Consider the following 27,597-nt stretch of genomic DNA (forward strand, 5'->3'; position numbering starts at 1 on the left):
AGCACCCACAGCTTCCTCCTGCTGCTGAGTACTGGGACCAAGAGATTTCCCACTTGTCCTGCTGCTATTGCTGCCATTTCTGAGACTCTGGTCTTGCTCCACAGGGAGAGCTTAGCTGTTTTTTGTTTAGAATCATAGAATTATTAGGGTTGGAAGGGACCTTTAAAGGTCTAGTCTGACCCCCAACCCATTGGTTGGGTTTTATTTTTTTCCTTTCTTTTTCTTTTCTGTAGCTTTTCCAACTTCTCATGCATTTATTTTCATTCAACAGAAACGCTTGCTGCCCCATCTCTCCCCTTCTCTCCATCTCCAGGAGTTCAGGCCTTTAAACAACGGCCTCAGCCGCCCTCCCCACCACACATGTGTGTCTTGGCTGCCATGCTTGCGATGCGGCTAGAGTGCCACCAGGGCTTCAGCCAAAAGGGAAAAGTGGCCTTTCAAAGGGAAACAGCTTCATTTGCTAGGCAGAGCGTCCTTTCACAGGCCACTTCAAAAGCATCCCGTAATTATTTCATTAGATGGAGCCTTTGAGCCTGTCTCACCAGGAAATGTTTTAGGGAAGCAGAGATGTAATGGAGTCAGGTGTCTCCCTCCTTTAGTCCATCTCAGAGGGCACCTCTGTGCCTCCCAGTCCTGTCCCTCCAGGTTTTGCCCAAACAGGGCTTAGGCTGTGGCTGGCACTTGCAAGGTTTGGGGGAGACGATGACAAAACAGGTGGAACTTCCCTGCCCCCTGCATAAACACACAGTCAGCTACGACCTCCCATCTGAGCACCGCGCAGCAGAGTCTGGGCTCAGAGGCCAAAGACAGGAGTTCTGCTGCTTTAGGAGGTGCCAAGGCTCAGCAGGGTGTTCAGCGTCTCTGTAGGGGTCACAGGGAACACCCTGAGACCAGATTGCTTTCCAGAGTCACCACCACTATCCATGGCCTACAGGAGGAGTCTGGAGAGACCAAACTCATACCAGGAGGACAAGAAACCATCCTGCACCCTCACCTTCTCTCCAGGCTCTAAGAACCAACATATACTAAGGGAGGGCAGAGCTGCTGTCATGTCTTTTTAGTGTCCTCATGGTAAGGAGATGTGCACAGCTGTACTAAGACACAGTGCTGCCTTACTGCCTTACTCTACTGCAAGGGGCCCTTCCATCCCGCTGCTTTGACAGGTATTTTACTTTTTAGGAAAAATAAGTCTGCTGAAGTTGGTACAACTTTCCTCCTGGTATTGACCTCGAGCCCTTGTACATGGTAACTTACATCACTAGGTCTAAGCCCAGACATTTCTGTTAGCATATAATGACTCACATACCCATGTACAAGTTGTCCTCTGCAGGATCATCAAGGACCTGCAATTGATAACAGAGAAATAAAGGGAAAGAGGAAAGAGAAAAATATGAGGAAAAAAAGAGATATTTTTTTAATCCAATAGTATTTTACTGCTCCCTGTACACTGTGCTGAGCTGCAGAGCATCACAAACAACTTAGGCTAACATTTAGAGACTCCTGCATAGAGAGGGGCTTTGAAGGACACAGATTTTTCTTGTCTCCAGAAAAATCTGGGCTTCCACCTGTATTTGAAGAAACAGCCCACCAATAAAGGTACTGCCTGTTCTAATCTGACCTCAGCCAATACCAAAAACAGCACTGAAGCCTTGCACTTGTGCACCTTCCCAGGCTTGTCTACACACAAGTCTCACTGGTCAAAGCTTGCTACTATTTCTACCAGCACAGCCAGCTGTCTTCTCTTGGGCACGAGCCTGAAGACCAGGCTCGGTATGCTGGTTAGTCATACATAATTGGTATGATCTTGCTTGGAATCACCAGCCTAAGTTTCTGAACAACTATTTAAAACCAATTCTGGCTGAAGTAGGAGCAGCTGAAGAAAGATCCTCTGTTACAAACCAGACTTGTTTCAGTGTAGCTTAGAGTGGAAAAGCAGCTCACCTCTATCAGCTTAACGACGTTGACATGGTCCAGTTTCTTTAGGATGGCTATTTCCTGATAGACTCTGTCCAGTGGTGCCATGGGTTTTGGCTGCTCTCCGGAGGACGATTTTGACCCTCTGGGAGGAGGCCGACCTGCCATCATGATAACATGGTGAGGAAGAACTCATCTTTCAGCACCACTCGACACGCAGGAGTGAGCAGCCACTGGCCTCTCTGTAGACACCTCCAGCTACTCTGGAAGATCTCATCACACCGTTATCATCCCAAAGCATTTCAGTCCCCACTGGGAACAGGGATCTGCAAGCCCCATTCAGACCAGCTCCTGCTGTGTTCCCTGGTCTGCTCGCCAGGTCCCATGGCCCAGCCACTGGAGCCAGGTGCTATCTGAGAGAGTAGATAAGCCCCAGAGGAGGAGGGGGTACACCCTGCCTAACTTCCAGCACTTAATTAGGCTAATTAGGTGGTGAACATGGAAGAGTCAGCACTTCAAAGAGACTCAGAAAATCAAATTACCAAGTGTGATGAATATCCCTGAGGTTGTGCCTGCCTTTTCACTACCCACTGCATTTTAACCAGCCCCAACTACTTGGGCAGCTTTCAAACGAGGCCAAGTTCTGCAGCCCTTGCAGATAACATTTCTACAGAGATTTGCCTGGCTGAGAACAACAGGCAGACCTCTAAATGTGAAATACCCACGTGGAAATCCATACTGCTTCAAGAGCTTCTTTTTGGAAAGGACTTTCATAGCCTGGAGGAAGAAGAAAAAGCAACATTAAAACTGAACAAGAGCCGAAGTGCTCAGTGCTGTGACGCAGGAGTACACCGGGCATCAGGGACTGGCTCAGGTCTATCCTCAATCTAGATAAGAAGTGGTCACCACTAGCCAGGAGACAACAGACACGCACATGCTTTCCTAAAGGCACTGCTAACCATTTCTTTCATTTATCTTTTTCCCATAAGAAAAAAGATTTGATTTATTTTAAATTGGACAAAAAAAAAAAAAACAAGCCAAATTTCTGCAGTCGGGGCATGAGCTTGAAGGAAGAGGTGGGTTCCTCTAGGTGGCTTTCATGTACCTGCTGTTTTGGATGAAGCTATAGTCATGCTGCAAGTCAGAGCCACTTCAAGGCTGCTCCACCTTATGTTTTACTTTGCCAGAGGGTCTAGGAAGCAAAAGAGCTGGAGTATCATGGCCATACACTTGCAACCTACATCACAGACCTGGAACAGGCTGAGGACACAGCCCTTCCACCAGCTCCATGCTGCCTGGGGAGGCCTTTGATATTCCCAGAGACTATTTTTGCCCCATAAACCTCTCCCATGCTGCCAGAACAATACAGATCGCACCTGCAGCGCAATCCAGCACCATGCCCAAGTCCATGAACAAGATACTCTGTGCACATCCATCCCTGCACCATCAGAAACAGCAGAGCCAGCTCTGCACAGGAGCACAGTGAAAGCACAGAGAGGGAAGCAGGTTCTTGCCAACATCTTTCCTCCCTTCTCGTACCCGATAGTGTGCTGGCACCATTGCAAGCCCAGGCAGCTAAGACATGGGAGGGGGTCAGGGTAATTTTCCCCGCCATCCAATTGGCATTAGCATAATGGGAAAAGGCAATCTGAATTTAATAACGTCTCTGCGCTTCCATCTGCTCTGTGCATTAATAACCTTTCTGAGGGCCACTCAAACCAGGCCTGAGGGGCCCAGCAGATAAATATTTCATGACAAACCAGGTCATGGTACAATTTGTTTAGGAAAATAGTCTGTGCTCCCAGGAGCTGGGATGGTCGCTCACTCCTTCCCCTAGAATGGGTAGTTACCCCTATTAATTAAGCATCCAAATCTGTAATGTATACTGGAGTGACCCCTGTGAAATACAATTAACCAGGACACCCACAGGACACAGTCAGGTGCCAAGAAATTTTGCATTAATACCATGGAGGGAGGCTCTCTGCACACTACCTGTTTTTAACAAGTACACCAGGAACGGGTCACCAAAACCATTTTGGCAAGCTCCCTCCTGACTCTTTTTCCTGGCAGCAATGCCACCACACGCCCCAAGATCCCCACCTGCCATCAGTGCTCCCACTGCATCCAGGTTCACGGCTTGCTGGAAGGATTGTTATTTTCGGTACTGATCCAGTGAAATCCTCTGGATTTGCACCCGTGTAATTGAGAAGAGACACCGTGCAGTTCTCAATCCTGCCTGACAGCTCCTGAGCCAACTGTTGGAAACGATGGTGTTGAGAGACAGACTCAGAAATGCTTATCTTCGACTTAGCACAGCACTGAGTCCAATACAGACAGCCAGATGATTCATGGTCTGCTGAAAGAGGATCTGAGATGTGTGCAACCACCTCCAACGATGGCCAGGACCAAGCCTGGAGGACTTCCTACGCTCCCCACTTTTATCTCTCCATAATAAAAATATATGGGGAAAAAAAAAAAAAAAAAAAAAGGAATTCATACAGATATTTTTCTTTCAACCGTCGCCAGCCCAGGAGGAGGAGGCTCCCCTTGCTCCAATCCCACCCCAAGTCCTCTCTGCCTTCTGGCAAGGAGCTTTAGAAAAACAAGAAATAAAAGATGCAATTTGCTGCCGAAAGCTCCCAAATTGCATCACTGCTTGGGAAACCCAGCCCGAGGAACTGAACCAATGCCACCGGCCGTGCCTGCATCAGGCTAATCCTTCCCCGAGGAAGCTCTGGGGAGAGGATGGAGGGAGAAGAAAGGAACAGGACAGGTATCTGCTGCTACACAAGCAGAGCTGGATCAGAAGAGAGGAACTGTCTCCACCATGCTTTCAAATGCAAGCGGGGGACAAGGAAACTTCATTAAGTGGCTCTGGCCCATTGCATAATTATCACAAGAGCAGAGACAAGAGCACATGGCGGTGAAGCCTCACTTTAATTACAGCAAGAGCTGGCAGGACAAGGCTTCCTTGTTGAATTGTAACTGGGTGTAACGGGAGCGGCACAGGGATGCTTCAGCAAACCTCTCCTTCTGGGCTCCCATGCATGAAAGAGCCAAAGACATTTGTACTTGCAGGCAGAGCTAATTACCCAGATAACGCCTTTCTGATAAAGAAGCAGCTCGGAGCCAAGCCGAGGGATTTTCCCTTTGCACTGGCAAGCATTGCTTCAGCTTGCTCAGGAAAACAGGGAGCCTGGAGGAGATTTCCTCCACACATGCCCTTGCACCCGCCTTCCTTCCCACTATTCACACGTGGACATGGGTTGTGACATTTTCCTTTGAGAGGTAGCGGGAACCATGTGCTTTCCCTTTGATGTACCTCTACTACCAAAGTTTACTGCTCTCCTCCTTTACTGCTCTCCTCCTAGCAACCTTGCAGCTGGAAGCCACAGGGAAGCTGCTTCACAAGGATGCCTGAGGGAAAGCCCATCGTACGTTTACAGAGAGGAGGGATGCCTGGGACACAGCAACTTTCACAACAGCGAGATCTCAAGCCCACATCCTGCTGCTGGTAATGACAACAGCTAAATGGTCATTATTGGGAGGAGGAAAAGGTAATAAAATGGATTGAGCCAAGGGAATTTAACTGCCCCTTGTGATGCTCTCACAGAACTTAGGATGTAATTTCATTTGCTAACAGAGATTTGCACTGCAAGGGCAGAAGACCTATGCGCAGTCCCTACCTGCAGCTCCCAGGGGAGTGGATGTTGCTCAGAGGTAGCTGCTATCCACCTAAATCCTCTGTTAGCACAGGACAGCACCCTGTGGCACTGCTGAGCAGATCCAAGACTGTTTCCAGCCCTTCCTCACCTGTCTAAACGACAGCATCCCTCAGACAGAGAAAACAGCTAAGAGGGAAGCTCTGCCAGGAGAGAGGAACGCTACACACAGAGAAGCCTAAACCAGACAGGCTTAGCTGCCATGCCCCCAAAATCCTGCTCCTGCACTTGTCACATCAGCAGGCTGTGCCTCATCCACACCGCTATGCCCCAAACTGGCAGCACCGCAGCCGGGACGCCTTCCTGGAGCAGGCACGCTCACCTGCCTCCAGCCATGTCCCCCCAGCTCTTACCCCAGGTGACACAGCCTCTCACAACCCTGCTGCTGAACGGTAAACCAGAGATCATTTCCCTGGTCCTCACCACACCAGAGTGCAGCTGGCAGCAGTTCAGTAGCTGTTACAAGCAAGAGAAAAAAGTCAGCTATGCCTTCCCTTCCCACCTGGGCGGCAAAGTGGATTCTCCAGGGACTAGTAAGGTTTCCGAGGCTTGCTGCTGGCCAGCTTTCCCTCAGCAGCAGCACTGCATTCAGCTGCCTCTTCAAAAACTTGGAAATAATTTCTCCCCATCAGAGTTTTTGAAAACAGCCCTCCATGCAAAGGTTGTTAGGTACAAATGGAGGCAGAGAGCACAATCATACAAGTCTTGTTTCTTAGGAAACCAGATAAAAAAAAGGAAAAAAACAAACCCACTGACAACCTACAATGCTATTGCTTTTGTCGAGAAGTAGCATAACAAATGTCCAGCATAACCACTTTTCTTTTTAAGCTGATTTAGAGATCGAAAATAGGGAGGAGACATGACCCAAGGCATCACAGAATCAAATTCCATCAGCACGATGACTCCAAACTAGATCTCCATCTGGACACATTTTCCTTTGCTTTTTATTTGCTGCTTTTTCACAGAGCTTCGCTTTTCTTAGTTTGTTTCCCGCCCCCCCCCCAAGTCACTGTGAAAGCACCTCCTGCAAACTGAGACACTGAAACCTTTCCAGCTGTAAAGGGTTCCTCAGCAGAGCCCTGCGAATGCTGCTGTAACAGCTTCACACGCCCCAGCAGCGGCAGGGACCTCTGCTCTGGGAGGCAGCTCTGCATCCCAACGGGGTCTCCTCCTTGGTGTGAAAGTTCAGTTTCCCTGGGCTAAGACATTCCCTGCATCCGCCGATGTAGGTCAGCACACTTCCACAGCCCTCCACAGCACTGTGATTGTTCACAGCAGCAAAGGAGAAAGCTCTTGGAAGCGCCTGCTCATCTCGAACGGAATATAAAAAACCCACAAAAGTAAATACAACCCATCTACATTTTTCCCAAATGTGGTGATCAGCTTATTTTTTTTTTAAGAGGTTTTTTTCCTAATTCTAGGCCAGATACAAAACTCATTAAAGCAAAAGAACTCTTTCCTGTTGCTTTGACAGGAACTAGATCCAGTTCCTGGTACCTATAAACTCCAGTTTTACAAGAACAGCAATAAGCAGACGGGAGCAATAAGCAGAGGAGCATGGAAGATATCTCAGCACTGGGAGAGAATGTGGGGCAGACACACTGGGAAGTGTGGGGAGGTAAGCAACTGCTAGCCAGTCACATAATTTGCTACTATTTCTCTGAAGCTTTAACAGGTCTGCCAGCTCCTGGACTGGTTAAGCATCATGGAAAAGTGTAGGTCTCTCCATCATGGCTTGCACTCCTGGAAAACACAAGCACAGGCATCTAGAAGGATTAGGGGTGACCGCTTGTGACTGCAGCTGGGGAACTTTAGCACCACTGCAGCAGTGCACCCATCTGCCCTTTCCTCTCCCGTATGCCGACATTCACGGCAATAACACCCAGGCGGACACTGCCAATGCTCTCGCTTTGGTTCCATCTCTCTCTGTTCACCGTAGTGCTCCATGCACCTCCCAGGATCAGCTTCACAGCCCCAGGGTCCCAGCTGAGATCTGGTTCAGACCCTGCCTCAACCCGTCACTCTTCGGGCAGCGAGGCTGAAACAGAAGCGTCCTGACACAGGAGCCACTCTCAGGCTGCAGTAGCTTTAAAGTGTTTGCTCAGACTAGAAAAAGAAATAGAGATTAACTGGTGATTAACTAACACACACCAGGCTAACCTGGCCACAGGCTTTCACTTTTGGCTTTGATTGAGCAGCTAAATCTACGGCTACAGCGTTAATCTGCACCCAAAACACTGACAAGAATGCAGCAGGCAATGCTAACCCAAACCCAGCTCTCCCTGCCGAGCTGTGACACTGCCCTGCCCACCTTGGGCACCCCACAGCACATCATCAGGCTGTAAAATGGAAAGACTACTTTTTTCAAAGCAAAAATACTTTCAGATGGAAATAAATGCGATACATTCCCACTCTGCGCTGCTGGTCCTAGCATTCCCTATGCTGGTGGGACAGAAGGATCAGAGAAGCCACGTCCAGCACCATCGCTCCCTGCGGAACAAAACCACCCTGCCGCAGGGAGCGCTGGGAGGGTAGCAGAGAAAGGGAGCCATCGGAAACAGCAACCGCTCCGTGTGGTGGGTGAGTCAGCTTGGAAAGCACAGGGGATGGAAAGAATTGTGGTTTCTTTGCTTGGCCAGTTCCAGGGCGCCTGGTCCAGATTTTTGTCTCATCTCTTCCATCCTTTATTTCAAGACATTTCTCCTGCAAGTTCTTGCCTGCTGGAAGTGTGGAAGGGCTAACAAATACCAACAGGCATGCACCTCCCACCTGGTCCCTCCAACTTGGTCCATCACTTGTAAATTCAAGAGTCAGGGAGGAAAAGCGAGCTGGGGAGTAGCAGGGAATGAGCATGCTTTACATCTCCATATTCTTATTCTCCTTTGTGCCAAGACCAAGAGGTCTGTGCACGGGGACAGGGAGCAGCACATGAGTCTGTCCTGGTGCTCTGACGGACCCATTGTCACCCAACACAAGGCCACTGCACGGCAGCAGCCAAAGCAGGACCCCTCTCACCAGAGGCACAAGGCCACAGACTGGTAGCGCTGCATCGAGGGCAGCTCGGTTTGGGTTCAACAGCACTGCAACCATCCAGCTCTGCCCGGCACACAGCCACACTGACATCCACCAGAAACAGCTCAGAGCTGTTTCCACAAGCCTCCAGGCACAGCCACACACAGCAAGGCAGCTTTCTTGTGCCCAGCTCCTGCTCAGTCAGAGCAAAGCTTGGCACAGGGCAAGCCCAGGGACATGAGCACATCTCCACAAGCAGATTTTGCAGGAATCTCAGCTGGGCTGGTTAGGATTCACCTGCCTCTGAAAGCAGAGGGACAGAGAAGGAGCCTTCAGCATCAGCAGCCTTTTTGAATTTGAAGCCCTCCATCTCTGGCTTCAGCTCAAAGGATTTAAACGCCAAGGTTTGCCTTCTGCTCTGCACCCTACACCTCACGACCTGACAGCGAGATCCCGTTCGGTGTACAGGGAGGCATATCGCAAGGGGGTAAGACACAGCAGAGCCAGGCACTGCCCAGCACCTTTCTGATAAACGCCCCCATTCCCTTACAAAGCACGCCTGCTCGCTCCAGGCCCATCTTCCAATGCACAGCAGGTGCCGAACACCACCACCCACACGCCTCTAATTTCAGGTGACCTGCTTCCTAGCTAGAAAATGTCAAGACAAATCAGCAATATGCTTCTGCAGCCTGTCTCCGAGATCCCTGCCTGTTATATAAGGCAGCCCACCCCGTTTCCCTCCCGCTCGGCACCGCACACAAGCGGGCATGCAGGCAGCAGCGCATTGCTCCATGCCCAGCGGGGAGGTTTGATTCCTTGCGTGCCACCCCAATCAGAAATACATATGCTAAAAGCAGCAAAGCAGGGGGGACCTAGATCTCAGAGGTCCAAAAGGGAACAAGGAACAGTGGCGGCAGCAAGGAGTGGAGGAGAGAGACACTTACATAATACTTGTCGTCGTTCTCGTTGTAGGCCAGTTTCACAACACCGTAGGAACCCTAAAATACACACAAATTGCACAGTCAGTTCAGCAGCTTCATTCTGTCTCCTTGCTGCTCAAGGCTGGCCTTGAATAAGGGGGAAAAAAAAAAAAATTGAACAAAATCCACACCACTTCCAAGTCCTCAGGCCATGCTTAGCCCCGAGCAAAGCCTGCAGGTGATGTGACCCTGCAGTGAGGTCGTACATTTTGGCAGCTCTGTTGGATCCACAGGGCATTTGAGGATTAACTATGTCTGAAGGAGCTGAGCGTTAGCCCATCACCTCCTGCCCTGAGCCAGAGCCACTGTGTCTGTCTTAAACACAGGTAGGAAGAAGAAAATAATTTTCAAGTGGATTTTTTTTGTGCAAGTTTGGAAGTTCTGCATGGACACCTTTCCTATACTCATGTGCAAGACCACTTTCAGCAGGAAACCTCTACATCTCTCAACAGCAAAGGGACTTCAGTGAGGACCACCTGCCTGCTTTCCTCCCACTGCCTCTTGCCCAGGCAGATGCAGACCTGGATTGCTGCTGTATCCACAGATACAGTAACAGCCTAAAGCCAAACTCCACCTAAAGCACTGTTTTTTCACAGTTGTGTCAATACTATCACTTTATGCAAGCGAGACATGATGCCATGGAGTAGGTATCTTCCCTCACAGACACCTGTTCAATAAGTGAGCGGGATGAACACTACAGCCCCTCAAAGCATTTATCTTGACCTCACTGAGAACCAGAATGAAGGTCCAAGGTTTCAGAGGAGACTGACAAGCCATCTGGCTGACACAGAAGCACAGCAGGTCCAACAGACTCTCTACCAACCTCAGGGTGCCTATCTGCTTGCTGTGACCCACAGGGAAGGAGAAGGCAGGGGCAAATCCACCAGAGAAAAGGCCTCACACTCTCCTTAGCTCATCCTTAAGCCAATGACAAAAGCCATAAGTGGGTCGGAAGCAGTGTGTGAGTTTCAGAGGACATCTGCTGTACCACGAGCAGTGGTATCTCCAGCCTTACACCTTGATTGCCAGCAGCCAAGCACACAACCCACTGCACACATGGGAAGGGTACCTCCTCCCACAGCCTGGGGCCTCTTGCTTTGGAGAGGAGTTTGGGCTCATGAAGCTTTTGGTGACAGTCTGCAGCTCAGGGAGCAGTCCCTTCTGATGGCAGCATTCCGACTGCAAAGGCAGGTACAGCTTCCAGACAGCACTGTCGCTCACGGACCCATCTGCAACGGTGGCAGACATCCAAATGCGCAGGTGTCTGAACTGCTCACCAGCCCAGACCTCTAAATAACTTTGAAGGAACCTCTTCTGAATCGTTGTGCAGCTTTTAAATGTGGACTAGAATTAAATTAGCATTTCATTCACGGACGTAAAAACTTAAACTAGTCCTGATGGGTACCAAACACCTGCCCTGATCTTTTTTTTTTCAGTTTTCTTTCCTTGTTGAGTTGTTTTAATGCATCCAAGGCTCTCAGTGTTACATTTGGCAGGCAAACAACCTGGAAGGGAGCCAGCTTAACTACCTTCAGAGGGAAGGAAAATAAATTTAGATTTCTGAGGAAGTAGCTCCACTTTGACCTTGAACAAAACTTGCTCTAATAAGGCAAAAAAACCCAAAAAACAAACAAAAACTCCCCAAAACAAGCAGAAGTTGGAAGGAGTCTTGGCCAGTACGATCCCTTGGGCTGGCACAGTTTTCCCACCCATGTGTGTGCAGGTCGCTTGTGACAAACACGAGCTCCAGTAACGTACCTTGCCTATTTCGCTCTGCAGCTTGTACTGGTTTAACTGCACGCAGTCCTGTGGATCAAAAGCAGAACATAATTAGAGTACTGGTAAAAGGAAAGGACTGAATTTGAGTCGGTATGGAGTACAGACAGAGTGCTGAGTAATGAAAGAATCTTACTTAAACTGGTATATGTTACACTACAAGCACTGCTTTTTTTTTTTTTTTTTGACAACCAGATTATGGGCTGCATTCTGACTCTGATTGTGCTGGTGTAACACCAGAGGGCCCTCCGCCCCGATTCCCCAGCATCGCTCCAGGTTCAGCCCGGTGAGCCTGACAGCAGCCTCTGGCCTCTCCACATTAACTACTTACATTGGACTGTGCTCTAAACCAAGCAGAAAAGCATCCATCCCCAGCTCTCACAGCCTGGTGGCTCCCGGCACCCAGGCACCTACGCCAGCCCCCAGTGTCAGCATGAGCCCATGCCCTTCCCAACATCAGCCTGGCCAAGACAGGGACCCATCGCTGGCCCGGCATGAAGGCTGAACTCTCACTTGGATGGTGGACTGCTGTTTGAGGAGAGCTCAGAGCCAAGTTCCTTTGCTAAGCAACACAAACAATAATGGATTCCCTTAAGTTCATTGAGTATTTGCCAAAATAAATCACCCCTAAGCAGGTCTGATCTCTGTCTGCGAGCTCTCCAGCACTGAAACCCCAAGGGGTGGGGAGGTGGTGGATGCAGACCCCCACAAGCTGTGACAAGGGTGTAACGATGGGGTGCTGAGTTACTCCACAGACCAGGAGCAGCGCAGGATGGCGGCCCCAGGCATCGCCTGCTGGAAAGCAAGGTGGAACAGGAGAGCCGTGCAGTCATCTGATGTTAAATCCACCCTTCCTTCAGTATTGTACTACCCAAAGTAAAACAGTTCCACAGCTTCATTTCACTTGACCCCTCCACCCTCGTTAACAACAAGAGGAAAATCCCAGACGCCGCAGAAGCCCAAGCGGCTCAAGACCAGGAGCGCAGGGTGAGCAGCGTGCGCTGCCCACGCTGAGCAGGGGACCCAGGGGACCTGCCTGGCTCAGCTGCCGTGACGGGGTCTGTGGGAGGACGGCACACATCTTGCTGCAATGCAAACCTCCTGGCAAAGAGTCAAAGGGCTCTCGCAGGGATCTCTGCAGTGTGGCACCAGGGACAGTGGGCTGCAGTGGCTTTTGTCTTGGTCCTGACACACCACTTACCGGCATTGCAGGGGAGGGGAGCACCCCAAACTTGGCGGGGTGAAGGAAGGGGGGAGATTCCAGTCACAGCACATGGTGTGCTCTGATGGGACACGCTTCCCCAGACAACATTTTTGAACCCAATATTTCTCCCTGAGTTTTCCAAGCAGTAAAGCAGGCTGGAAATTCAATTCCAGGCTCTGCATTGCGCACTTCTTTGGGAACAAAGTTGAAATAAAATATGCAGACAGGTAGATTAGTGTTCCCATAAACCTCAAAACAGCCCTACAATCCATAGAAGCAGTGCCAGGACAGCAAAGCAGTGCCAGATGCCTTCAGTCTGTTTGTAAGAACAGGAGGTGTTCCAGCCCTGGCCCCGTGCAGCGTCCCCACTGAAAGCACCGCTCCTCTGCCTCTCAGGATGCTTTAGAGCACAGATGTGGTAGATGATAATTTTGACTTTTCCCCATCACCAACCAGAAAACACTCCTAATGCAAGCAATCACAGTGAAAAAGAAAAGAACAGGGAACTGAACACTTTTTAAGCTTGCAAGCAGTGGCTTGTCAGAAACACAAGCAACGATTTAAATCTTGATCGTGTTTCCAGTCAAGGAAGTTTTTCCACCACCCTGACAGGGAAGAAGAGCCAATTGAGTAATGGGGCACAGAAGTGTATTAACTCTGCTGCTAGCAAAGCACATCTCTTTCCAAAGGCAAAAAGCAATCCATCAGAACTAGGAGCAACAAGGGAGGAGAGAGCATGACCCAGCAAAAGCCAAGAGGTAAAGCCCAAAGCCACTGAAATACACGGAAAAGAAAAATGGCATTGAATTCTGTAGAAAGAACTCCCGCTCCCCAAAGGAGAGGGCAGCACACAGGAACCCAGGGTACAGACACGTGGAGGACAAACTCGCCTCAAATACTGTGTCAGCAGATTCGCTTCCCAGCGCAAGGCTGTGCTTTGCATCGTGGTGACTTTCACAAATTAAACAGGAACACTTTTCTGTTGAGGTCTCCTGCCCTGGGTTTCCCCGTGCTCAGCTTTGCACCCCTCGTCTGGTCCTGTGCAAAACTGCAGTGCTGCAGAGACGGGGAAACGCTCACCAGAGTGGCTGAGACAGGCAGGAAAAGCAACCACCTCTCTGAGAAGCCCTCCAACCACGTCAGCACCTTCTGCTCTTCAAACCAGCAAGCTTGCAATGCCCAGGTCCCATTATCAGGTCTCCTCCACAAGTAGGGATTACTTGCACAAGTGAACACGACCTTTTACATGTAGCTATAGGCTCCTTGGTCTGCAGCCAGTACGTTGTTTCAAGCCAAGATGGCATCTCTAAAGCACCAAGTTTGCCGCTGCTTCTTACCAACCATGGTGGCATTTTTCCCCTCCCTCCTGAAGGAGGGGTGTCCTTTGTGCAGGACATAGTCCACCCAGCTGGGCAAACCCCTTTACAAAGCTCTTAACAGAACCGAGGAGGGACTATGCCTTGTCCCTGTGCCCAAGTCACCAATTCCTTTGACTCTGACCATCACCTTCCCACCATCCTGCTTACCTCCAGCTAGAAATTACCACTCTTATCCCATACCAGACCAATCACCTCAAGCATCTCTTTTTTCACTGCTGCTAAACAGACCTTGTGAGCAATGCCACGACACTCACCTTTGGGGGATGTTGTTTTTGAAAGGGCTGGATAAACACTGTCATGGGAACACCCAGAGAGGGTCAGAGGGAAAGGTAATGGCAGGGTCTGCAGCACATCCTCTGAGAGCTTACACTCGCTATTGCCATATCCCCACCTGATCCGCACCTCCATCGCTCTCTACTCAGATAATCACTGGTGAGAAGCACTTTAATTGTAGCTTCTGCAGTGCTTTAAGCACTTGAGATGAACACAGCAAAAAATCAAACAAGATTATAGGTGCTTTCTACCTTTTTCTTTCCTTGCAGAAAGACCGTAATTCACAGCTCAAGCTACTCCTGCCGCGTGTCGCTGCAGACTGGCAGGGTTGTCATTACGCTATTTGATTCTTCTGCAGGAAGTGGGATAATTGTACTATTCCTCCATCAGAGAGGAACACATATCTCTAGGCCAACTGTTGCTTTAAGATAACATTCTACAATCCTCTCATCATACCAAAGTATTTGCAACTGCTGATAAATACGAACAGAGCAAGAACCTTAACGAGATCCTTTAATGAAAAGGTTTCAGCAAATTAGACTGCTGTATCTGTCCAAGTGTGAAATAACAGTTCTGCCTTAAAAAAACAAGATGTCCCATTTGTTAGCATGTCCAAGGTATGATCAGAGAGGTGAGCGAATCAATGCCACAGAAAACAAAACCAAAAATCATAAACCGTAGCAAAATCCAGCATCCAGACCCAATTCCATAAATCCACCACTGTGACACTGAGTGACAGAAACCTCAAGAAACTGAGAGCTAAGCCTTTGCTGTCTGGGGGGGGACATGAGGATGGGAAGGAAGAGTCAGAGCTGGTTTCCAAAGTAAGACATTTTTGAAAACAGACTCCCTACATACACACACATATAATGGAGAATTTGCTCCTAAAAAGAAGGCAAATTCACCAATCTGAAAAGAAATGTAAGATTCAGCAATTCAGAGATACAATTTAAAGAGAAGTATGGGAAAGAAAATTGTGAATTAAAGGTCAGTAATGAAGACAACACTGGTTTAAACTCATCCTGGCTGGAAGAAGTGGAAGCAGTTCTAAGAACAGTCAAAATGAAAATAAAAGCCAAAAAAAAAAGGGCATTAGTGGCAGCAATTAATACAAATTAGAAAGTTGTTCAGGGATAGAGAAGGACACACAGGAAGCTCAGAGCTCATGGAGGTAAGAAAAACAGATTTTAAAGCAACATCCAAATGCAAGTGCAAAACTGGAAGCCCAGCACCACAACTGGCTGCTGGCAGGAGCACTGGCCACGGCTGGGCAGAAAGCACAACACCAGCGTTCAGTGCTGCTGTCTGGGCTCACCCGAGACCCTGGAACTGGATGCAGGAGCCTGGGCACCTGCCCAGTCCTAAGGCATCACTGGGAGAGCGGCTAGAAGAATAAAAGGGAGCTGGGACTGGTGGGATGAATGCAGCCCCTTCCCAGCCCCTCTGCAACTGCAGCTTTGGGCTTTCTCCTCCTCTCAACCCTGCCCTTAGACTTGGAAATGTAACTTTAAATAAAGGTTAATTAATCCAAGGAAAAGAAATAGCAATGCCTGTGGGGGATTCTTCTTTGAAGAAATGTTTTCCAAGCATCTTTAATCTTTTCAAGAGAGCTCTAGTTTGAGCACCACAGTAAAATCTCTGGAAGAAATTCGTTTGGGGGAAACTCTCCAGCCCAGGCTGCATAGGAGCTTGGTTCCTGCTGCTGCCTTGGTCCCACCTGGGACCTTTGTGCACAGCAAGGAAATAATGACTTTATGAAGAAAACTGGGCAGCTCCCAGAGACTAGAGGAGCATGAGACCTGGATCAGCCCAGCACCGAAGCACTGCCGCTCACAGCTCTTGACACGAGTTGCTTGAAGCTAGTTGGCTAAACAAGCAGGAGGCCTATAATAAAGATGTGGTAAGCCAAGGAAAGAAAGGACAAGGCAGCAATTACCTTCCACACCTCTTGGATACGCCATGTACATAAAGCGTAGGAAAATTCCCTTTGTCAGCTTGTCCTCCTCCCTGCGTGCTTGGGCCAGCAGCAGCACCAAGGAGGGAGAACACACTGGCCTGACTCATCCTCTCCAGTCCCACTAAAGCACACATGGCCCCAGCCCACCGCCACGACGTGCGGGGCCGCGCAGGCAGCGGGGAGCTGGAACAACCTCCTGCTGATCTTAGAGCGGAGAGACCACGCACACAACAGGGATAGAAGAATTGTGATGCCAGGGAGTGGGTGGATGCAGGGAGAGAAAGGGAACGTGTGGAAGAAAGGACAATTCAGCCAGAGAGAAAGTATAAAGCAGTTAACTGTGCTGGCAGGTCTGGGGAGAAAGCCTGGAAAAAAAGACATTTTATTCTTCTTCTAGCCGCTCCTCCAAGTAAGACTTTTCTTGGCTACCTAAAAAAGTTGGTTTGGGACAGCAGAATAAAAACAACCAGCATTGCATTCTCAAATGTCACTTTCCAACAAGCAGCACCTCCACCCTTTCACAAACACAAGCCCTGGCATTTTAGATGGGACAAGCTCTGTCAAACACTGTGACAAGACGCCCAGTCTGTACAAACATGTTCAGAGAGTCTTGCCCTGGCACACAGCATCAGAGCATCGTCCGTGCAGCACAGCAGAAGCTGTTTTTAACAGCTCCAGGAAAACCCTCTCCCCTTGCCACGCTGCCAGCGCCAAGCAGGAGCCAGGAATGTCACATCAGAGGCGATGCGGGCCAGAGACCTAAACCCTGGGGCCTGTGCCTCAGCTCTGCAGAGTTACATACCTTTAATAGCTTCAGCTTAATCACTTTGTGCCACGGATAAAGGAAAGCCATTCCCTTATTAGAGCAAAGCACTGATGGGCAGCAAAGGCAGCAGAAATCCCACCAGCCCGGCGGGCACTCCTATCAGAACAGGCAGTGCTGAAAGGACCTTCCAGGCTACAGACTACGAATGATTTAAGAAAGGAGGGCAACAAGCAGGAAATTTTTAAAATTGCAGATCAATTTTGATAGAGATATGACAGATCAGGTTAATTAAGTACCCAGTAATGCTGCCAGGAGAGCAGAAGGGGTTACTTCTCTTGCAGATTTAATGCTGCAGATCCAGACCTGTCAGCAGTGGCTACAAGACACCAGCAGCTGCCAGTCCTTTGTCCCAGGGCAATCAGCTAATTGGTGGCTCTGCTCAGTTTATCAGAACTGCTTCTCGGCAAGACAACAAGCCCTGGCTCTGCTACAGCCCTGCCAGCCCAAGAGCCACCATCTTCCTAAGTAACAAACCCAAGAGACCCCGCTCCGAAGGCGGGCGTTTGGGCTATCACAGTCCCAGGGGTGGACAGCTCGATTCACTGCCCGCTCACAGCACCAGGTGAATCCTCCCACAGCATCACAGGGTCGGCTTCAGCTCTTGGCTCTCTGATCCTTGAAATATAAGCTTTCCTCCCTGCCTGTGAACAAGTATTAAACCAGCATTAAAAAGCTCAGCAGCATCTCTAACTGAACATGTGGTTCTTCCATAATTCAGCAGAGAATAATTGAAAATTCACCTCTGCCGTATCCCCACATTCACAGCACATCTCTCTGTTATTTCTTCAGAGCAGTCCAGGATAGAGAACCGCTGACAGCAAGGCGGTGAGAGCTGCCACTCCTGCTGGCACTGGAGAGGGAACGCAGGATTCAATCCTAGATGACCATCAGCATCACATAGGAAATTTTGATATGCCGTTGTGCCATTCATCTCTGCTCCTGATAGACAGCGCCTGTACCTGTGCCACTGATAAAGCCCGAATGCTCATGAACTTCATCTTCATTTTTGCACAGATTTTAACTCTCTCAGGCAGCAGCCATAAGCCAGAGTGATGGATGTCCTGTCACCTGAACAGCACTGACTGATGATGCCAGATACTCTATGCAAGGAGAAAGGAGCAACTCCAAAATGGCTTTTAGCAGGTGAGAGACATGGACTCGAGTACAAACGTGCAGCTTGCCCAGAACAAGATGAATCAAAGACTCATTCTCAAGGAGACCGCGGGCAACGCTGTGACCAGTGAGCTGGATCTTGTCAGAGTAAGCTACCAGCCTCCCTGCTCACTGAGGGTCTGCGTAACAAAATGATGAACAGAAAACACAACCGCAACTGCTGCTAAGTACACCATGACTGTATGTCTCATCACAGGGTTATTTTACCCCCTATAGGGCCAGAAGCCTCAACAGGGAGCCCCCCATAACTCTTGGAAGCCCTGCCCCTACCTCCTGGCTTTGTCCAGTCTTCCCTGCCCACGTGCAATTTGCTTACAGCACACGTGCTCCTAACTGCTTACGGCAAACGTACTGAATAAATGCATGTCAAAACAGAAGATCTGCTCTCCATTTCTCAGTCAGCTGTACAGCTCTGATTGAGATTGTCAGTACCTCTCACAGCCATGAACACAACAAACCTGCAAACACTTAGCAGCAACTGGTAGATCATACACAGGACACTGGAGTTGGGCTGCGTGCAGGCTGCATGCTCGTCTTGCTGTCACACATCTAACACTTATTTCTCATTATTCAGTGGCCAGCCTCAAACTTTATCCTACAAACAAGCATGCACCTTCCTAGTCCTTTTGCTATTCCTCACAGGATACAGGTACTGTCCCTATAAGCTGGGAAGACAAAGCACAGCTCCCAAGAGGGTGAGCACCCACCTCTGAACACGCACAGCTCTTGCCTGGGCTCCCTTCCCCCTCCTACGCAGCGATTTCCCATTAATATGAATGATGGTTTCCAACGAGCACAGCTTTGTTAAGCAACTGGGCTGCACCCGAGCAGGGCTCTAAACAGTCGTATCACAGTGACCACTAAAAACGCAGTATGCATAAGGAATCACTGCAGGAGCAGGGAAATGAAGGGCTCTGCATCTGCATTTCAAACTGGGCGTTTCCTACCCCAAGGCAGTAACCACTGCGCCCAAGGATGCAGATGCTGTGGAAGAGGACGGAGTATTTTGAATTTGCTTGCAGATGGGAATGTGCTAGTCACACTCGACTGCAGTTTGAAACAGATTTCAGACAAGGCTCACTCCCGACACAGTCAAAGTACTGCAGGATGGGAGAGCTGGCACACAAGTCACATCTGCTTCCAAGAACTGGCTCCTCTCCCTTTCCATCTCCCTTAAAGCATACGGCTGTTGTCAAAGAAGCCGCAATCTCTGCAGTGCACCTTCTGCAGATATTCTCTTACTGGCTGGGGATGCCGCAACCCATCGCACAACTAATGTGACTTGCAAAACTTCCCAGAGGACAACAGCTGATTTGCTCACGCGCAGCATCTGTCCCTCAGCTGTGCAAGGGGAAACGCCCACTTTTCCAGAGGCCACTAAGCCACACAGATGCTAAGCAAGAGTCTGAACTCCAGTGATTTTGGAGTCACCAGGTGGGACCACAGTGGGATGTGGGCACTGGGGCTGGGAACACCGCAGTGCCCAAGAGCAACATATTGTCACAGTGGCACTGGCAGAGCCATGTTCAGCACATGTTCCCCATCGATTGGGTGAGGAAGAGTCAGATGGGCACTGGTCCCGAGCCCCCCGCTGTGTCTGTCCTGCTTCCGTGCTCAGGAACGGCAGCAGAGGTGAATTCACTGGGTATCTGGAGAGAAATGGCAAGGCAAGGAAAATTTTGGGGGCTTTCCACCACAAATAGCAGATAAAAATCCCAGGAAAGACACAGCCTGGGCTTGGGGGATAATTTGGGTGAGAGTCTGGGTTTTTTCCCAAACCAGTTGCCAGCCTCACAGAGATGATGCTCTCCCTCCAGTACTCCAGACAGCCCATTCCCTACTTAAAACCCTTCCCCAGCCAACAGCATTTTACAAAACATTTTGGCTTCATGAAGCACCCATTTACACCACCCCCATCATGCCTGGCTTTCGAAGAAAGCCCTGCTGAAGTCTCAGTTTGATCTGCATGCCCCTTTCTCATAGGCACTGCTGCAGGGTTGGCATCTTCAGTGCAACACCAGGCAGCCTCTTTCTCTGCTCCCTATGACAGCATGTCACAGTATGCATACCACTGGGAAAAAAAGGCTGGAAAGAAAAGCTGCAGCTGCAGACGCCTTCCTCCTTGTCCGTCCTCATGACAGCAGAAGGGGACAGATCTCCCCACTCAGCACAACACAGCTAATTGCAACCAGCAGCCGCTTCCATCAATAAGCCTGACCACTAACAGTGCGTTACACCTCCGGGACAGGTCTGAGCCCAGGTCTGGCACTGGGAGAGCAGCTGCAAGACAGAGGAGCAGGAACAACCACAGCCACCCAGAGACACTCCTCTGATGGAGAGGTGGGTCACAGCCCTCCGTTACCACTGCTGTTACAAATGCTTTAAAGACAAAGGAAAATCCTGACAGGAGCAGGAAACACCAGTTCATTTAAGCTCTTTATAAAATTAAATCATGCCTTCAATAATGGCAAAACACAACAGGAGATACATAATCTCCAGAAGCTTAAATCCATAAAATACCAGCAGCAAAGCTGCTGTGACTGATAAACTCCCGAAGGGCACATACAACAGGGACATGAGAGCAAAGCCATTTGGCTACAAGTCCTTTCTTGGAACAGCCTGACAGGCCTTCCACGTGCTACCGCTACACAACAGGGGGTCCTGGCCCCTTAACCGGACTATCCTAGGCAGGTGAGGGGATGAAGGAGCCAATGTCAGGACCAGGGCTACAACCAGAGGTCTGGGGGATGGATGCAAAGGTGTTCAGCCATTCCAAGCTAATGTAACTCCTGGTTTCAAGGATTTCCCCACCCCAGCTTAGGAAAAACAGCGTTTTCAGATCTACTATTCCAAAAGACTGAAGACTCCCATTACCAGTTAAGAAAAATTTACCTTACCTTGACATTGCAATTATGAGGGAGAACATGCCTACCTCAGAATCTGATATGGACACGCGATTGGACTCTATCGTTGGTCTCCTCATTATACGCGGCGATGGCCCTGTGCCATAGGGACCATAACCTGGAGTGTTGCTAGAAGCCAGATAACCTCCTGATGATCTCTCCTGAAGAGACAACTTCCTACTTGACAGGATGGGTCTAGTGAGAGGTCTCTTGGGAACGTGCCTCCAGTGACCATCTTCTGACTGGTGAGAAGGCAGAAATTCATTCATTCCTACGTCACTGTTGACTCCATTTCTCTGCATGTCTTTCACGTTATCAGAAAAGACTGCGTCATTTTCTTCAGTGTTGTCTTCACCATTCTGGTCACTTCTGTCTGGGCCAACAGCCACATCTATGGCTGCTACCCGCTCTGCCAGTTCAGTCTGTGTGTCTTTGCAGCATGTGTCTACGCCTCCACCCACAGCATTTGCTGGAGAGTCCCCCATGGCTACGTCCAGCTTGTATGGTCTCAGATGGCACTGCAGAGAGCTGCGACGCTAGCACTCATGGATAGCATGCGGCATGAAGGAATCTCTCCATTAAATGCCTAAAAGGAAACACCAACAGAGGTAAACTGAATAATAATGTCAACTCAACACAAACATAACCAAGACATCCATCTCTGGCTTCTTTCAACATGTAAAAAAGTGAAGGCAAAACACTGTCAGCTGTAAACAAGTTGCAAACACTCAGAAGGAAAGGAAAATCCAAGCATTGAGCTAGATATGAGAGTGATAAAGATGAGATTTTATCTGATGTGCAACAAGTGACACAGCTAAAGAGAACTTCTCCTTCTGTAGCTGGACCGACAGTCAACCAGAGCTTACAATAAAGGGAGAAGTACAGCTTCTTAACAAGCCAAGGGTAAAGGGTCAAGCTTTCAACCTCTTCAGTTCTTATTTACAGGGTGCAAGAGCTTCTGATATGTGTCCAAACCCAACATGCACAACAACCAACCCACAGCCATTTAGAGCTCCACAGCAGTCCTCCTGTTGTCCCATGGGGCCCTTGAAAGCGTCACAGAATGGCCTGGAAGCCAAGCCATGGCTGGTGACTTCCACACTTCAGTTATTTGGCAACGTAGTCAATAGCAAAGGCAGAATTTAAAAGCAAGTCTGGTTCCAGAGTTGCCGCTGGCACCCCACAGTTGCAGCCTGTGTGCAAACACACGTTAACCTTGCTGCCCACCACAAATAAAAGCTGTACTGTGCTGCAAATCAACAAAGTTTAATTATTACCTGCATGCAGGAAGCAGCTTTCCTTTGGAAAAGACCTACAGAACATAAAAATGCAATACAACGCTAAAATTGCTGAATAAAACTGCCGTTTCCTGGATGCTAATTTCAGTCTCAATTTAAAACAGATTTCAGCCTTCCCAGCACAGTCCAGAGCAGGAAATGATCCTCTGCAGCACACAGCTGTCATCCCTTAATCACCTCTGAAGATGCAGTGCTGCAGGACGCATCATCTCATCCCTCTGCCCAGTCTCTGGGGACAGAGGGGGAGAGCTTAGTTTTAGTCACAGCACCCTAGACTGCATCTAGTGAATTTCGGTGTAGGCCGAACTCAAATATTGCAACCTTTATGTGCAACCTGCTTTGCATGTAGAGAACCAAAAATACCTGCAAGCCAGGTGACACCTGCACCACCTTCTTTTCAGGCTAGTGAAACTGTTCACACATTCAATTCACATGAGGAAGGGTTGGGGTGAGCGAGCTCAAGAAGTCCCATCCAGCGTCAGCCTGGGAACACAAATAACACCCTCATTGAGGAGCACGGAGCAAAGGCAAAGCCTGGCTCAAAGCTTCCCAGTAATGCTCAGCTAAACACACTACAGCTGAACTCCACTGCAAAGAGACACAACCTCCCAAATCCACTGCAGGAACACAACAGTCAAGCTCAGGCAATCTTTTAGAATCATAGAATCATAGAATGGTTAGGGTTGGAAGGGACATTCAAAGGTCATCTAGTCCAACCCCCCTGCAAGAAGCAGGGACATCCCTGACTAGGTCAGGTTGCTCAGAGCCTCATCCAGCCTGGCCTTGAACGTTTCCAGAGATGGGGCTTCCACCACCTTTCTGGGCAACCTGTTCCAGTGTTCTATAACTCGCATCATAAAAAATTTTCCTAATTTCTAATCTAAATCTACTCCCCTCTATTTTAAAACCATTACCTCTTGTTCTATCGCAACAGGCCCTACTAAACAGCCTTTCCCCATCTTTCTTGTATCTCAGTAAGGAAACTAGAGAAAGATCTGGATGGGAGGCTTCACCCTAGGTCACATGCCAATCACGAGGGACACGCTGGGCGCGCAGTGTCACAGAAAGCAAACATCCAAACCCATCATGTTCCTCCCCACAGCCTGCTGTTCATCTCCTTCCCCTCCTTCTCCACCCAGGTATCACCTTCCTCCTTCTCCTGTCTTTTCTGCAGGCTTGTTTGAAATAAATTGACAGAATTGTCACTCACTCAAAACAGTAATGAAATGGTGAGATCAGCTTTAAAAAGCTTCTATTAAAACTATATTTAAACCCTTCAATCCCAAAGCACCAATCCCTTTCAGCGCCAGGATGTAGGCACTGCAGGGTGGCTCGCAGCAGCACGGGAAGGGGTGCAGGGTTCAGTCCAGTACATATTGCACATGGTCCCACAAACCCACAGGCAAAGCAGCGCAAGCCTCCTCTCCCCTCTGCTAGACATCCCTGCTCTCCCAAAACCCCCAAACAAGGCTTTGAGCTAGAACCCACAGCTCAGGCTGCAAAAATAAGTCTTCAGCTAATCGACAACTTAAACAGATAAACTTAAGATAAACCCCATAAATCAGTTCAGCTGATACAGCATCACAACAAATAACAGTGCTGCTAGAAGTATGCTAAAAAAATCCAGCAAGACTTAAAAGACAATAATTGTTCATCCAGAGAGCTGGGCTCTATTTCAGGTTCTGCTGTTTTAAGGATTCCTTTTCACTGATAAATCTTCCCAAAGTATACTGGAAAGCAATGGTTTCTGAATAAGCAAATCGGTTATGCACAGTTTTACTCTGCAAAAGAAACTCAGTACAAAAAGCAATTATTTCTACAAGGCAGTATCACTGGTGGATTTGCCATTTGTCAGACTGTAACACAACCACACCTTGTTGTGAAGGGAAATCCCAGCAGAACAGATCACTTCCACTACCTTCTACAAGCTCCTGTGCAGCTTCGGAGCCGATGCTCCTCACGCTGTCACCAGCCTGATTCCCCACAACGCTAAACACCTGCTACAGATCAGAGGATTATGCTGCAGACATGAACCAAAGCTGCAAACAAGCTTATATGAGCAAAATTAATTTACTTACACGTATCTTCTTTACCATTTTCCCCTGTAGCTATTCCTCTGCTGCAGGCAGAGTGCCACTTAGGGGTGTTTTTCACAATATATTTATCAAGGGGATGCACACGTTTCCCAGACAGGCGCTGAGCAGAGCGTGGTACAAATCACCCTTTTGAAAGGAATATGATTCTGGAGAAAATCTCTCTGTATTGTATGTGGGAGTGGGAAATGAGTGAATGCAATTATTTTTGCTGCTCAATAAAGTATTTCAAAGCATTGTTTGAAAAATAAAAAACTGCAAGTCTAGTTTACTGCTTGGTCCTTCCATTTGGGCAACTGGAAATGTTTCTATGAAGTACAGGGAGGCTAAAAGGGCCTGAGCCTTGGAAAATCCAGCTTCGTTTCTGATTTTGCTACAGGCTACCCAGAAAAGTGACTTTATAGCTTCATCTGTTGCTGTTCCCAGGTTAAGAATGACACTGCCCTCAGCCCACCTCACCCTACTTCCCCTTTCTGCCTCTGAGAACACATCTGCCCTGTGCTGAGGCTCCACAGATCTTTGCAGAAAAAAGTCACAGTGAATAATAACTATAACGAGCATTTGCATGGAAAGCGCTCAGGCAGCAATTCTGATGCTGCTCAGAGCTGGGGATTTCTTCATATACCCGCAGATGGTCTCCTCTGTGCCAGCATGGGGACCGGCAGGGACATCACACTGAAATCCTGTTTGAAGGCCACATCTGTGAGGTGCCTCTTGACCGCACAAGACCCACAGGCACTCTCACAAAGTGAGCTCCCAGAGATCACAGAAGGCTTTAGTCTGTCACTAACACACACCAGCAAGGTCAGGAACCAGGTCAAGTTTTCTAAACAGTGCAGGCAGTCATGTACCAGGACAGGCTGTCCTCAGAGGGGATGTCATCTCCATCACCAGCACCCTTCAGCTCAGGTCAGACCCCCCATCAGGAACTTAGTCCGGCCTTGGAGCAGAGCTGCATGGCCAGGCCCATCGCGTATCACCCTGTGCTTGTGTTGTTTCCTTCAGACAATCACCCACAGCCAGGATGAAGAATCTGCTCTGACTGCTGTCAACCAGCATCAGAAACTCCCTTTAAGGAGAGAAGCAAAAGTCCTGGGCTGGGCTGCCAAGTCCTGAACAGCTCCTCGGACAACATTTTTGAATTATTAGGTCAGCAAGTCCCTTCCAGAGCCCGAGCTGTCTCCCCACACCAAGCAATACAGTCTATGACTATTTCCATCCTGGACTCTCTCCTGCACTCCCTGTTCCGCAGTTGGGTCTATGCGACTTCCCCAAGCACTCAGTGTTAGTCCACCACCCTGATACAAGTGAGATTTCCACACTCCCACCCTGACTCCATCCACTTTTTACACACGGGAAAGACACTTGCCCAAAATTCAGCCGGCTCACTCCGACACCTTCAGTCTGGAGCAGCTGAAGAGGAGCTCGTGTCCCACAGCCATGCACTGGAGCAACATGAGCTGCAATGAGCCCCACAAGCACAAAGTGGTTTGCCACACATGGCTCTTCAGATCTAAGGAGCCAGCCACTTACAGGTCTCATCGCTGTGGTAGGAAAGCAGCCAGAGGGTTCATTTTTGATGCAGCAATTCATCTCAGAGCACGTCAGCCTTCATTTCAGCTTTGCTCACCCCCAGCACCCCGAGCAGGGCACCTGAAGATGAAGTTGCCTTCTGCCCTCCTCCACTCATACTGCTGGTGCGCAGAATAAGGCCTTGGAAAAGCACATGAGCTTCTTGGCACCTGTGAAAACCACTGTCAGACATCCACTGGCCAAGAGGCAGCCCAGACCGAATGGCGAAGAATGACGACATGCTGCAGCCCTGCAAAGCCAAGAATAAGGCAAATCCCCACAGCCCTTGCAGAGATAATGAAGACAGATGTACACCAGGCTGGCCATTTGGGTTGTGTTCTCGCTGGGAAGAGGGTAATGACTTTTGGTACAGATTCACAACTAGAACCAGGAGACATTAACACAACTGAAATAGTAAATAAGAATATACTGTTTGTGCTTTTTTGCATACATGCCATACGTTTGCTTTATCCTGCGGCTTTTGAGGCTCTTCTTTCAGAGCACAGACAACTGTGTCTTGCTGAGAAATCACTCGATCCTGCTATAATCATCCTAGTCCTTTTCCTCTTCTCTGCAGTTCTTGGTGGTGAGCCTGGCTGTTGTGCCACAGCTGAAAATTAGATCATAAAAGCAAGGAGCTTTGATTACTTCTGTGAAGCTCCCAGCACAGCTTTACAAGTAACCACTGAATGACAAAGAACAGAATTTCTGCAATTCAAGTCCTGCGTGAGAAATTCAAAAAGCAGGTTCAGGCCTCAGCTGCAGCCAGATTTCTTGAATGACAACAAGCATCTCCAGAGCACAGTCTGGAAAATGCATCATTTCTACCTCCTGCTCCTTCATTTGTATACGCCTTATCAGGGCAGGGTGTTTTCAAAAGGGATTTTGGGGCCAGTTCAGCCCTGAAATGACCATGCTGAGGATCCATCACTCCATGCTTGGCCTGCTCTCCCTCTCCTCCCCATGGAAGACTCTGGCTGCAGATAAGAACCGGGGTTTGGGTCCAAGGCAGGACTGAAGCTTTCACGTCCCTGGCTGGAAGGTGTGGATGCAGATGTAAGACTGCAGGGCTGAGCTCAATAGCAAGCTCCTGATATTATCACATTAAAAAAAAAAAAAAATGAGACACATGCCTTAACACCATGAAGGCCATGTAATGAATTTTAAGAGCAATTAACAGCACATTTTAAATATGTTTTGAAACTAGTTAGGATGCTGAAGTAAAATCTCCAGGCTACCACCATACAGCACAAGCGATAACAACCACCCTGTGCACACAGTACTGAGCTCAGGGAGTTTTACAAAAGATTTCCCAACTGCATTATATTTCATCCCTCCATGTTCTAATTATATGATTAAATAAATTTGCATAATCAGATGCAATTACACTAATTGCATATATAAGCAATAATCAGCCAAAAATTACTCTGAAGAAAAAGTTTCTACTTAAGGAAATTCCTGTAACAAGAAAACATTGAGGAGTGCCAAATCTATCTAAGCAAGAGTGATATTAAC

At 48.7% G+C, this 27,597-nt stretch overlaps 1 protein-coding gene across 1 annotated transcript in view; it reads right to left on the reverse strand.

Annotated features, from left to right (window-relative positions):
- Nucleotides 1-21,670, reverse strand: part of CAMKK1 (calcium/calmodulin dependent protein kinase kinase 1) — a 61,456-nt gene extending 39,786 nt beyond the window's left edge. The window contains exons 1-6 of the mRNA XM_010123241.2: nucleotides 21,149-21,670; nucleotides 11,387-11,434; nucleotides 9,593-9,646; nucleotides 2,640-2,691; nucleotides 1,942-2,075; nucleotides 1,307-1,343 (exon numbers count right to left, since the gene is read on the reverse strand). Of these exons, the coding sequence (XP_010121543.2) occupies nucleotides 1,307-1,343; nucleotides 1,942-2,075; nucleotides 2,640-2,691; nucleotides 9,593-9,646; nucleotides 11,387-11,434; nucleotides 21,149-21,604 (781 nt within the window). The 5' untranslated portion in view covers nucleotides 21,605-21,670. The remainder of the gene's footprint in view (nucleotides 1-1,306; nucleotides 1,344-1,941; nucleotides 2,076-2,639; nucleotides 2,692-9,592; nucleotides 9,647-11,386; nucleotides 11,435-21,148) is intronic.
- Nucleotides 21,671-27,597: the final 5,927 nt, after the last annotated feature.

Source organism: Chlamydotis macqueenii, chromosome 19 (assembly GCF_036417535.1).
Source record: "Chlamydotis macqueenii isolate bChlMac1 chromosome 19, bChlMac1.mat, whole genome shotgun sequence".
Lineage (NCBI taxonomy): Eukaryota > Metazoa > Chordata > Aves > Otidiformes > Otididae > Chlamydotis > Chlamydotis macqueenii.